The 14,180-nt window shown below is 35.9% G+C and overlaps 1 protein-coding gene and 1 non-coding gene across 2 annotated transcripts; one reads left to right on the plus strand and one right to left on the minus strand.

The window, feature by feature from the left end:
- The first annotated feature begins 3,550 nt into the window (after positions 1-3,550).
- On the plus strand, positions 3,551-6,614 carry LOC128215209 (dermatopontin-like). Its single transcript, XM_052921918.1, has 4 exons — positions 3,551-3,794; positions 4,626-4,757; positions 5,205-5,328; positions 6,504-6,614. Exons 1-4 carry the CDS (start codon positions 3,551-3,553, stop codon positions 6,568-6,570), a joined length of 567 nt encoding a protein of 188 aa, XP_052777878.1. The 3' UTR covers positions 6,571-6,614.
- A 3,261-nt stretch (positions 6,615-9,875) lies between these two features.
- On the minus strand, positions 9,876-9,947 carry Trnap-ugg (transfer RNA proline (anticodon UGG)). Its single transcript has one exon. It is a non-coding gene; the product is annotated as a tRNA-Pro (tRNA).
- Between the last annotated feature and the right edge of the window lie 4,233 nt (positions 9,948-14,180).

Here is a 14,180-nt window from a genome sequence, read left to right on the forward strand (position 1 = left end):
AAACCTCAAACTAAAATTATGTTTTAATTGTATTAGAATTTGGTCATATAATGTGTGTACTAAAAACGGATGAATATTTATTATGTTTCCGGACATAAAAATAACATTACTTTGGTGTGGCCTAATTATATTCACCATAAATCTATCCCAATAGATTGGTTATCTATGTAAAGTACATATTTAAGGTGAATTCCCCAATAACAAAGAATTATATTGAAGGAGCTAAAACTAATATGGTTTACAATAAATCCAATATTTCTCAAGTTTAACCCGACTACTCCTACTTTAACTTAACCTTTTGTATAACGAAGCTTATTTTTGAAATACACAATCGACGGTAGTAGAATAATCGGAAAGTCATTAAGTACATAGACATAAATAAAATAATTGCATTATAGGAATTGAAATACATTTATTAATTATACCTTTGTTTATTGCCAATTCAGCAAGGGATTATGCATTAAACCAGTTTACGTTCAATCATTCTTAAAGCTGCATTCTCACAGATTTACCGATTTTACAACTTTTTATTTTTATTTTTTTGTCTTGGAAGAGCAAATTTTTGCGTTAATATCTGCAAACCAATGATAAAAGATTGCTGACAAAAAATCAGATAGTAGATTTTCATACTTCCGTTCGAAAATTAATGTTTTGTGGAATAAACCGTTACTAACGGTTTAAGGCAAACGCATGAAATATCAATTTATGAAATTAAATATGAAAATCTTTCATCTCTTTTTTTGTTGTCTGAATACTTATATTATTGGCTTTCATGAATTTTCGCAAACATTGGCTTGTACGAAGACAAATAGGTAAAAAATTCTCAAAACTAAATCTGTGAAACTGCAGCTTTGAGACCTAAGAAGTATGCATGTTTTCTCCATATACACAAACATCAGACTAAAAAGCTGGAAATCGGTTTCAAATCAATATCGGAAGAACGCGTTGACACAGGCACCTCAAACTTTGCAGGCTGGTTGGTCATGATCAACAGATAACCCCTTATGGTTTCGAGATCAGCTGGTCAAAGTTCATGGTAGTTGTAACCATAAGTTGACAATATGAATATAAGTAATGTTTTATTTTTTACCAAAACTATATTAAGAACGGTTTGTTATTTTTCGTCTGATTTTATCATGCATGCTGGAACAGGCCACGTTTGAACATTAGTGCATTCTAGCACTGATACCACCCAATTTGTCCCTACCTTCCGATCTCCTACGCATTGATAAACAGTCGAAACTCGTTATGTCGAACTCTCTTATCTCGATGTTCTGGTAATGTCGAACTTTTTTTGGCTTAGTTATACACTGTTTGTATTCGGTTATATCGAATGTCCGTTATCTCGAAGTATTCCCCGAGATCCCCACGACTTCGACATAACGAGTTTTGACTGTACCATGACGAGCTGATACTATCTATGATACTAGGTGCAAAATATAGCTGCATTTCAGCTATCGACTCATAGTTTTCAGAGAGTGTGTTTCTGTAGGCAAGTCTATATTAGCAATTCATGTATGATCTACATTTTTAAGCGCCTTATCATTATCTACGTATGTCAAATTCCCAACCGAACGTTGACATATATATTTCTGTCTTCCCTTTTAGCAGGGTTATTCTAAAAGGTCAGCGACATTTTGACATGATGGTAAGAAATAATACATTATTTAAAGTCGCAATTAACTCAACATAAAAAAGTGATAATATAATTCAAAATTACAAAAATCTTAAAACGTCATCAATAGCAAGTGGATGGTGAAGGACAGAAATAAAACGTTTCTACATTTCATTTTTTTCGCTTTGTGTTTAGAAACATTCCATTGGAAGCAGGTAAAACATATCTTTTGTAAAATATTTTGTTGTAGAAATGAGTTCAATTTTGCAAAGACATATGCCATCGTATACTTCTTAAAATCCCGCTTGTATTTATACGGAAATATGTGTCGAAAATATTAATATCTATGTGTCCTTTTGTTTATCAATGTCTTGATGCGTTTGGATGATATATTTTAAATCAGAAAAAATATTGAACAAATGTCATAATTTCACTGCCTGATGCAAATAACTTTCTTAAAATGGACGCAAAGCATTAAACAATATTTGATTGGACAGTTTGGCACCTGAAACTACTAAAATGTTAAAGCTGCACTCTCACAGATTGAAGGTTTTGACAACTTGTTTATTGTTTGTCTTGGAACGAGCGTATTTTCACAAAAATCCATAAAAACAAGTTATATAAGACTGCTGACGAAAAATCAGATCGCAGATTTTTATATTTAAGTACAAAAAATGATGTTTTAAGCAATTTTCTTAAACCGCTAGTAACAGTTTAATCCATTTAACATTTATTTCGAAAGGAAATATGAAAATCGACGATCTGATTTTTTTATCAGCAATCTTCTATCATTGGTTTGCAGATATTTGCGCAAAAATCTGCACTGCCCAAGACAAAAAATAAAAAAGTTGTTGAAATGGTCAATCTGTGAGAGTGCAGCTTTAAGCTGTAAGTTGGAGCTTTTAGCACTTTTACGTTTATTTTCAACTTGTTTTTTACTTAACTAGGCTCAAATCTTCTTTCGAACAACTAGCTAACCTCTCAAAACACATACGTATGCATGAAAAGACACATGTATGTTATTTCCTAAATTTAAACAATACATATACGAACACCTTTGAACAGTTTGTCTCTTCGTCTATCAAACCCACTTTTCGTTAATGGCGACTCATCTATTTTCTTAATTGTAGCTAACGCCAGTTGTTTTTAATTGAAACAAGTAATGCACATTGCATATTGCTCCGAAAGCAGAATATGCATTTTAGTGTCGTTCGAAAATCTAAACCGTTTACGTAAAATATTTAATATTGTTATGCGTTGTTTTATCCCAGTCATTAAGGTCATACCGATTATATATCAACTTACAGTCGGGATGTCTGAAGATCAGGGCGATACTTGGATGGACATCCTGTTTTGAATAATAAATATCCACCACTTTTTACTGTGCACGGCTGCGACTTTACTTAACAAGATAAATTGATATACCTGTCCGATATCTCTGTCAGGGCAGGGTAAGACAATTTATCATTTAATTGTTAACCAAAGGCAAATGGGGAAGCAGATTCCTTAAATATAAAGACTCTGTCACATTATGCTTTTGAAAAGATCAGAAAAACGATAAAGGTCCAAAACTGTACTATCTTCAACATATTGAGTAGATATAAAAAACGATCAGATTCCTTCGTGTAAATTGTATACGTTCTAAACAATACTCAAAATCTTTTAATCTAGAAATTGCATCGCTTGCTAAAGCTAAATGCTGAAAAAAGTAAATGTCTGTATGATCATGCAAATTGTTAAAGATCAATTTAAGCGTTGTCTTACATAGTTTTATCTTTTTTACTGATTAAAGGTTGCCTCTTTGTAAAGTTAAGAACTTTATGAACTATACTTGGTACATTAGACTCAATTACTGCATCATTCTTGAGTGGAGCTGCATGCTATTAATTTTCTCTCCTTTCAGGACTACCATTGTACTATCATTTTCAGGACAAAATGCATTCCTATGCTTGTTTAATCGTCGCAATATTGTTAACAAGTCAATCGGAAGCAGTGAATTATGTCAACAACTTCGATGAGCAGTTTTTCTTCGCCTGTCCCAATCCGGATGAGTTTGTAAATCACGTGGAAAGTATCCATAGTAACGGGGCTGAAGACAGAAGATTTGCATTCTCGTGTTCTAAAGTACCGTCGAGCGGACAGGAGGAGCAAGGAAACATACACTGCCTACCAATAACAGGTAAGCCATAACAGTTTAACACTCAAGACTTACTCACTATATCAATTTAGAGATCTTTTCGAACAAACAGTTAAATAGCACTTTTTGTTTGATTAAAACTGTTTAGTGACAGTAGTGATAAGTGCAACAATACAAGAGATCAAATGTAGATGCAATTCTAAAAAACGTGGACCGTATCTATACCAACTTGGCAGAAGACAGGATGATTATCTGTAACCCATTCCAATTGAAACCATACGAAATAACGTTATCACACAATCACGTGACTATTCACCACTGCCCGACCTTTTTAATGAATCGAGCGACTGGGCCGTTGAACTTCCCTGCGATGTCGCTGCTGGCTCCATTTTCTATAGATTTTCAAATAAAAGAGCCAAGAAATCATTAACAACACTGTTGATGAAGAATGGTTAATGCTTTATATGTTCTCCATGCTTTGTCGTTGATTTTAAATAACTTGTAAGTGATTTTGAAATATGGTTTGTGGGAACAGGACCGGACAAGTGGATTTCGCCATGGTTCTCCGGTTTCCCCAACATCATACGACATTTGGCGAACTTTTTTAATATAGCAGTCTTTTGCCAAAATTTTAATTTAACGACAGTTTGTAGAACGATGCAAAACTGTAAACTAAAGCAAATATTAAAACAATGTAAAAACATAATATATCACATTCTTGTATAGGGTAAGAACTATTTTCATATATTTTGTGTCTGAAAAGATTTTTGGAAATTAACGTCACTTACTATATCGGTTATAACCCTTGGTGACCCATATGAGACCGCCTTGAAGTCATGTCTTTCTTCATCTTGTATCTTGTTGTCACTTTAGGGTATGTAAACGATTTTGATGGGCCACTTGCTTTCCAATGTAACGACAACTACTACATCAACGGCATGGGAAGCAGACACGACAATCATCCAGAGGACCGAATATGGCAGTTCAAATGCTGCGGCATACTGGGTAAGCTTAGTAAAATATATAAACGGTATCAGCTAAAAGCATGTTATAGTTCTTGTTTGATTTTGTCCCACTTAATCCTGAAGTAGACATAAGCCATGTGGCGGTACAATATGTGAAGGATTGAGCGTAGACACTGAAAATATGAAATGACTTTGCAGGTGTATTTGTACGATTAAGAATAGTGTATATATGTGAAGAACACAGCTTGAATTAAAGGATATCAATCAAATACAACTTCTATTACAAACGTACGCTAGTTGACATGAAGTTTGATAAAGATGCCGCAAAAATACAAATCAAAAACCACACACAGAAGGCATAGTATCAAGTAAAATGTTATGAACATCCAACTTACCTTAATTTGCTGCGCATTAATACCGACTCCTGACAACACGATATTACTAAATAAAAACAATATGCCCATGTAGTAAATGTATTTTCTTTAAGGCATGCACATGGATGATTGCAAATACACCGGTTGGACGAACACTTATGACCAACCCCAAATGTTCAACGCCGAGAATGGTTATATCACGCGAGGTGTCGTTTCAGTACACAACAATGGACCAGAGTAGGCCTACAAATTCTTTTAATGTCTTTTTTATCTTTCCTTAGTATTAAGCACACATCAATTAAGTTATAGTTATTGCAGCCACTACACAAGTTATTGAAGTTATACTTGAGTGGATACTTGTGGCGTTACTGTTCTGCACCAAGAAAACAAATTCGTGCGATATAAGTGGATTAGTTTTTAAAGAATCCACACGATAGTTAATGAACGGTTACGCTCCGCTGGAGCTCAAGCATGGTAATATATATATTGTAGAGGCGTACTAAAGTTATTTTTATAAGGCTAGCCTATGTCGGTGATAACTGACTGTGCGGATTTTACAATACTTACGTAAATTGAGGGCCTATTAATCCTATTCAGAATGCGATTCCAGTTTACATTTCTTTTCCTTAATCAGCATGGTATATTGTACATGTAGTCTGATACCGATAGTATATCTAAACAGAGCATAATGGTAAACACGCGTACAAGCCAAGCAATCAAGTCTTTAACTATGGCCTTCATAATAGGCACAATGTGTAAGGTATAATACTCATTTAACTATGACATTGATCATATGCACACTGTAGAAAGCCTTATACTCATTTAACTTTGGCATTGTTTATAGGCACAAGGTGCAAGACCTTGCAAGACCTTATACTCATTGAACTTTGATCTTGCTTATAGACACAGGGTACAAGGCCTAATTATCATTTTGCTATGACCTTGATTATAGGCACAGTGTATAAGGCATACTAGTATTTAATTATTATAGGCACTAGGCGTAAGGAATAAAACTAAACAAGGGACACACAACGTCACAAGACAAACAATATATAACGAAGACATTCAGCTATCAATCAATAAATCAATGAATACTCTGGTTATCGCCTTGGAACGGTAAGTTTTAACCTGTGTACACTAAATTCCCTGCAGGTAGGGCAGCAAACAAACATATTAAATCAATGCTTTAAATTTCAACGGAGGCACTGTCAGCTCATGCAATCGTAGTCCAGGCCAGCTCTTAACAACTTCCTACCTGGATTAAGTGGCCACTGGTCTTAAGCAGCCATTTTGATCCTTTCCAAAAAGGTGGCCACTTCATACAGGTTTGGCTGTATTTTGTTTATCCGCGAACCTGAATTATAAAGATTATCATTGCAAAGTGCTATACGATAAAAGCGTCTTATTTATAGGGACCGATTGTACGAGTACGAGATATGCCAACCATTGATGGGCGAGACATCACCTATTGTGGGATGATACGGGCATTTCAGGAGGCATAACGATCACTGAATTCTTCCGGTGTACACCTATGTGGACTTTTTTCCTTTTGAATGTACATGCTATTCAAATTAACATTATTGTAACTTTACATAATTTTCTTGACGAAATCATTACAATAAAAACGCACTAATAAGATGACTTGGTTTCCCTATTTAGGTAGAGAAGGACATTTGTTGTTAAACATACAGTCAGTATGGCAAATCGCACCAATTTTGGAATGACAACTCAGTGTTACATTGTAGTGAATTAAACCATGGTTATGCCATATCAGGCAATTGGATACTGTCAAACTTTGTTGGTTCGAGATTCAATGGTTTGTGATTTAAAAAATACATTGCTGAACATGTAGGATCTAATTAATATACTTGTTATTATAAACATTTTTACAATTTTTTGTACATAAGCGGGACTGTTATCACATATGTTGCGATTAGGGTCGTGAAAATTAATCTTGCAAAATAAAGTCAGAACTGCATTATTCTGTTATCAGTTGGTGATTTAATTATAATAATTTAATTATTTCGAAGCCATATAGTGAATAAGAAAAGGACGCCCTCTTTAGGGCCACAAGTCGCCGCTCCATTAGGTGCCTACTATATAATCAAGTTGTTTTCGAAAGGAGCCCCGTGTCGTCTTCGCAACGTGCATGCGCCTGCGGTCGGGACACAGATGAAGATCATTCTTTACATTTATCCTAGTTGGTCATCCTCTTGTTTCCGTCTAAATCAGATCAATCAATGGACGTTTTATTTGGGTATGGTTTCAAGGCAGTACCCGTAGGTGTATTATCAAAAATAAATATGATGCCTTTCTTTGTCTGTCTCTGTGACTTTGAGTGTATGATAAGCCTTATGTGCTGCTAAACAAGGTTTTCTTTAAAAACCTGTATACTGGTCCTGTCTTTATACTGTTCATGAATGACTTTATAATCCTTCTTCAACCACCAATATACAACATAAAACATTTTTTTCCGGAAACAATACTTTTGTGACGAATATAAACTATTTGTGAATATCAAAAAAGAAACTAAAATGTTTTTTTCTTTCTGATGATTCCACACTATCAAGAGCGGAACGATAGCTTTATCGTGTTGAACTAGTAGAGGTTGTAAATAGTTCAACTTATATCGGCGTTACCTGGCAGGGGGCAAGCAATCGAGTCGAAACGAGTTCTAAAATCTTTTTTTGTCAAATCTAAAATGGCCAATTATCTATATCATCAATCTTGAAGATATATGTTAGCAAAGTTGCACTAGTATTGTTATATTGTTAAGAGATTTGAGATGTAGAAGGAATATAAGTCAGGTTATATTAGTGGTAAGCGCACTCGCTTCTCCTCAAGTCGATCACTGTTCGATTTCAAGCATAGGCGCTTGTGAGTTTGGTTAGTGGTCACCAAGCGGAACAAGTGCGTTTTCTCTGGGTTTCCCGGTTCGTCCCACAACGCAAGACCACACTGTCGCACACTATCGTGCCAACGAATAGTAACTTAGTATAAGTTAATGTTACTCTCTTCACAGTCGTTGTAAAAATTATGTTTAAGCTAATTACTCCATCAATATTACGATTTATGTCTCGGATGTTAACACAGCGTTGATATTGAGAAACCGTTTCTACGACCACCACACGAGTTAAACCAGCAACACACCCTAACAATATTTATTTTTAAATTTCCGAGTGGTTTACAAAATAAACAAAAGAGTGATATCGGTACTAAAATAACTAGAATAAAGACGTGTCCAATAACAATGTTTATGGAACACAGGAGTTAGACAAGAACTGGAAACAAATCTAGTGACAAACGAAATAATTTGCAATTCTGAATATCTTTACATATAGATATTATACAAATAACATAATGTCGGTGATGATGATGATGATTTGGTTATCGAATGTCTTTTTATAAGCTAAACATTGATATAAGTTAAAGTTTGTAAGAGATAAAACTTCAAAACGGAGGCACTTACAAAAAACGTCTTCGGATGTCTGTGTTCAATGTATGATTTGTTAGATATATGTTTATCTTCCGTTACAAAGAAGAAACTAATAATAAATAGTTGAATACTTATACAGAAATAAATTTAGCCTGACGTATAAGGCAATGTGAATGAGGCCATAAGCCAGATGAATATTCATGGCAACTAAGAGGATCATATTTCCAAAAACAGAAAAGATTATGGCTTAAATAATACAGATGCATATGCTTAGACGTGTTTGAGCAAAATGATCAATTAAAATGAAAGTGGTATATAACGCAGGTCCGGACAGTTTTGTTCGGATACAGCATGCAGCGTGTAAGCCTGTCGGGCCGTTATCTATTGTAGTGTAGTGGTCGGTATTATCCCCGCTTTTAAAGCAACGGTGGTCCTTGAAATTGAAAGAATATCACCATCGTTAAATCATAATAGCAACCGGCGGATATTGTTTCGGTAAATATCAATTGTCGGCCGGCCGCCCTGTATAACTTCCAGGTAGCTGCAAATTGTGGGCATCCATGGGTTAGTTTGACTTAATCAATACAATTCTCACGAAGAACAAACGAAGCAATGCTATGCCATCTTTCTTGGGATTTGACCAACGATACTTGATGTTCTTTTCCTTACTGCTAACCTCATCGTATTGTATCATTACTGCTATGTGCCTGCATGAGTGTGGATGAAGTACAGAAACACAGTTAATATAGACAAAACAGTTAAGCCAATCGTAAACGGACGCCTTCACTCGTCTGTTTCAAATTTGAATATGGACAAGACGGTACAATTATTATAGCCAAGCTATGGGCATTGTTACAAATGTGTTTATTATTACTTGTATCAGGATTACTAAGTTTCATTCTGAGCTGTTTAAGTGATGGTCAATTTATGATTTTGCACGACGGCGCTGCCTGTGTCCACACTAAAGGTCTTACAATATCTCATTTTTTCCATGTTACAAATATATTTGTAAGATAAATACGTAAAAAGCGATAAATCAATTTACAAAAAATATCACGCCAAGGGATGACATGAAAGAGAAGATGGTATATATTTACTGCGGTGGCATACGTAAGTCGTTAAAACGCGACAACAAGTAGTTGGTACTTTCCCGGCTCCCACCGGAAAGTACTTTACAAAAAAATATTATGTTTTTATCGTGTACCCGTAGCTACTCGTACACGTAGACGTGTGTTTCGCACACACTGTGGGTTTTTTATAGTGCGGTAGTCGGAATTCATCCGTTGACACTTTTGTAGCTGTGTTGAAGGGACATACGAAACTAAAAACAGATAAGAGGTAAAATTACGGGCTCGTCCGGGATTTGAACCCGGGACCTCTCGCACCCAAAGCGAGAATCATACCCCTAGACCAACGAGCCGCACATACCAAAGTGTAGTCTTCTTATTTTATTAAGGCCTTAGGTTCGCTCACTTGAGGCGATATGTGACATTGAAATGAATGGTTCATGATGTCCAGTCATTGATAAGCAAACTGAACACCAAAGATAGCAATCCAATCACTTTTCGTCTGAAAACTCAATTGTGCAATAGTATTTACACAATTCTTAAGTGTGACATGACGTATTTATAAAATAAAGACGTAATAACAATTTAAGAATACATCGCTGTTTAAAATTGTATTAGTATTCATCATTTACAGCATAATTTGGATGCCCTATAGTTTATCAAATTATTTTTGTTTAAACAGCAATATATCATTTTAACAAATTAAACTCATGATAAGCTCTGTAGATAAGTCATGCACCAGTGAACTAGTACCAGAGGGTTACAAAATGAAGCATGTCCCTCGTAGAGGTAGGCGAGGCGGAGGGGTAGCCATCATTCACAAAGCATCCATACACATCAACATTATTGCATCAAGCAAAGACCATGATTTTTCTCAGTTTGAGTTCATGGATTGCAATGTGGTTATAGGCAAACATTCAATACGGCTTGCTGTTATTTACAGACCACCCCCATCAAGAGAAAATGGCCTGAACGCAAACACGTTTTTAGAGCAAGAATGGCCCCTTTTCTTATCGAAACATGCTACAGAAGGCAACTCTTCAGTAATTGTAGGAGACCTCAACTTTCATCTCGACCAACCTACAAATAGTGACACCAAAAAGTTTAATAGCAATTTAGATGCTTTTGGCATGCATCAACATGTTGCAGAACCAACCCATGTTGCTGGACATACACTGGATGTAGTGATAACCAGAGATAATAACAATGTCATTTCAAATGTTGAAGTCATAGATCCTGGTCTTTCAGATTCCAACGGAAGGATCTCACGTGACCACTTCGCAGTTACATTTCATGTGGAAGCTTCCAAGCCACCCCCAATTCGTAAAGCTGTGTCTTACCGAAAGTTGCGTTCGATTGACATTAATTCATTTAGAGACGATATTAGGAAAACAGATTTTTTTAACGCTCGAGGAATATCTTCAAATATTGATGACTTCATTGAAGAATACTCAAATGAACTGACGTTAATTTTGGACAAGCACGCTCCATTGACAACCAAAACTATCACGTTAAGACCTTCATGTTCATGGTATTCTGAGCAGCTTCATGATGCAAAACATCAGAAACGCAAATTAGAACGAAAATGGCGTGAGAGTAAACTTTCAATTGATCATGACATTTATAGATCACAATGCGCTGTGGTAAATAGGATGCTGAAACAAGCCCGTGTTGACTTTTACACAAGCAAAATTGAATCTTATGGGAGTGACCAGAAAAGTCTGCATAGAATAACTAAAACTCTTCTTGGAAACACAAATGAGGTAATTTTACCATTGCATTCGTCTCCAAAACAGCTCGCTCAGAATTTCAGCGACTTCTTTATTGGGAAGATCGAAAATATCAGAGACAATATTACCTCACAAAAGCAGTCTTCATCTGGTGTTGGTGATATAGAAGCTGATTATATAGGAGTTGAATATGATAAGTTTACACCAACATCGGAGGATGAAGTGAAATCGATAATCCGTAAGTCAGCCAGTAAATCATGTGAATTGGATCCTATCCCAACATGGTTACTTAAAGAATGTCTTGATGAGCTTACACCTGTGATGACCAAAGTCATAAATGCATCCCTACAATCTGGATATGTGCCACGATCATTCAAACACTCACGAATAAGACCACTTCTAAAAAAGCCAAGTCTAGACGCAAATGATCTTAAAAATTACAGGCCAGTGTCTAATTTGCCTTTTATATCAAAAATCTTGGAGAAAGTGGTAGATGTCCGAATTGAAAATCATCTAAAAAACAATGAACTTCATGAAGTCAACCAGTCAGCCTATCGGAAATTCCACTCAACCGAAACCGCACTGTTGAAAGTTCAAAATGACATTCTTCAATCACTGGACAGAAATAATGTAACTATTCTAGTAATGTTAGATCTGTCGGCTGCTTTCGATACAATTGACCACGAGACGCTTCTTACTCGCTTAGAACATCACTTCGGTATCACAGGGACACCACTTACATGGATGAGGTCCTACCTCAGTGATCGCTATCAAACAGTAGCCATTAATGGTGAACTCTCGGACCCAGTGCTGATGAAGTACAGCGTACCCCAAGGGTCTGTTCTTGGCCCCAAAAACTATACAATGTACACAAAGCCTGTTGGAGCTATTTGTAGAAACCATGACTTGGACAACCATTTCTATGCGGATGATTCGCAATTATACTTATCGTTCAAACCATTAAACACAATTTCAATTGAAGAATCTGTCAATCGCATTGAACACTGTCTGAATGACATAGTGAAATGGATGAACAACAACATGTTAAAGCTAAATGCGGACAAAACAGAATTAATCATATTCTCATCTGAGCACAACTCAAAAACAGTTTCAAATGTCTCCGTCACCGTCGATGGCTCTGTAATCAAACAATCACCAAGTGTTAGGAATCTGGGCGCTTATCTTGACTCAAACATGAAGCTGGATCAACACGTCAATAGTGTTTGTAGAAATTCTTACGCACAATTGCGACACATTGGCCATATAAGACCTTATCTAACACTGAACGCAACCAAATCTCTGGTAAACTCTCTTGTTACATCTCGCATAGACTACTGCAATGCTCTCCTGTACGGTGTTCCAAAGCAGATATTAAACAAACTACAAACTGTTCAAAATACGGCAGCTAGAATTGTTACGAGGACAGCAAGGTACGACCATATAACCCCCGTGCTACAGGAACTACATTGGCTCCCTGTGCAATGCAGAGTAGAGTACAAAATTCTAACACACACATTTAAAGCGCTCCATGACCAATCGCCTGCGTACATTGTGGACATGTTAGAAATATACAGAGCATCCAGAAATCTGAGGTCGAAAAATAAGTCACTGACGTTAGTTGTGCCTAAATGTCGGACGGCGCGTTATGGTGACAGAAGTTTCCAGTCAGCATCAGCTAAGTTATGGAATGCCCTACCATCTGACATCAGAGACTGTAACACCTTGCAAAATTTTAAGAAGGCTCTGAAAACCCACTATTTTAAACAGTATTATGGACGATAAGTGTTTTATTATTTTATTTCCGAGTGCATGGATCTATCCGGGATTTAACAGCTTGTTGTTACTTTATCTTTAATTTTTTTTGGTTTTCACTAACTCTGAAATTATTATTCTATTATTTTATAGTTATTTCAAACATTTTATATTATATTAATTTTGTACATATGTACTATGCATAAACACTTTGTTTTAATTGACTAGCGTTAATATTGTTATAAGCATTTTAGTTTGTCTATTGTTTTATATTACATTGTAAAGCACTTTTGAACATACTTTATGTATGAAAAGAGTGCTATAGAAATATGGTATATAATAATAATAATAATAATAAGGAATGTAATTCATATTTGCCACACTGTCAATCTAAATTATTCAATATAGCCAAAGCATAAGACCGAAGTTCAAGTACACATAACCCGATGACCAGGGTCAACTAAAATGAGATGGCCATTGGTCACGAAACTATGTCAGACACTACAACTAATCGTGGTGATAATAATATCTCTAAAACTATAGGAGAAGATCCATACCCAAACTTCATGTTATCTCTACAAAACGCCATTGAAACTCATGAAAATCGCATTCAATAACACATAACTCTAAGACGAAATGTCCGTTTTTCCGGGAAGTACACTAGGAACAATTACCAATAATGGTGATCATGTGAACTTAGTATCACAGTGATACATTTTAAATTGTGAATGAATTTGCTGCGCAAACTCCAAAATAGCCAAAAGTATAAAGATCGTTTACAACGGGCACACATCTTTAAAAGGAAAATATGACAGGCACTACCACCCACCACGATGGTTATGAATACCAAGTATCAGAGTAATACAACTCGAACCGTGGAAGACGTTTGCTCCGTTAACTCGCAAAAAGTCCAAAGTGGCACATCACTGTAGGACGACTTTTCCCTAGCACGTAAAGTACGCCAGCCACATCATGTTGGTATTATGTGCTAAGTATTTAAGTTATACCTCTGAACTCCCTTAATTGTTGGAGTAGTTCGCTTTACAAACGTTTTTCAACATACCGCTAGCCTGACCAGCTAGTTTGTGAAATTTAGCGTTCATG

The sequence above is a fragment of the Mya arenaria genome, chromosome 13, assembly GCF_026914265.1.
Source record: "Mya arenaria isolate MELC-2E11 chromosome 13, ASM2691426v1".
Classification (NCBI taxonomy): domain Eukaryota; kingdom Metazoa; phylum Mollusca; class Bivalvia; order Myida; family Myidae; genus Mya; species Mya arenaria.

What these genes read in the sequence shown, in the direction of transcription:
- LOC128215209 (XM_052921918.1), top strand. Translation starts at nt 3,551, where the DNA reads ATGCATTCCTATGCTTGTTTAATCGTCGCAATATTGTTAACAAGTCAA. An exon ending in ACACTGCCTACCAATAACAG is followed by an intron (nt 3,795 to 4,625) that starts GTAAGCCATAAC and finishes TTGTCACTTTAG; the next exon opens with GGTATGTAAACGATTTTGAT. An exon ending in GTACACAACAATGGACCAGA is followed by an intron (nt 5,329 to 6,503) that starts GTAGGCCTACAA and finishes TCTTATTTATAG; the next exon opens with GGACCGATTGTACGAGTACG.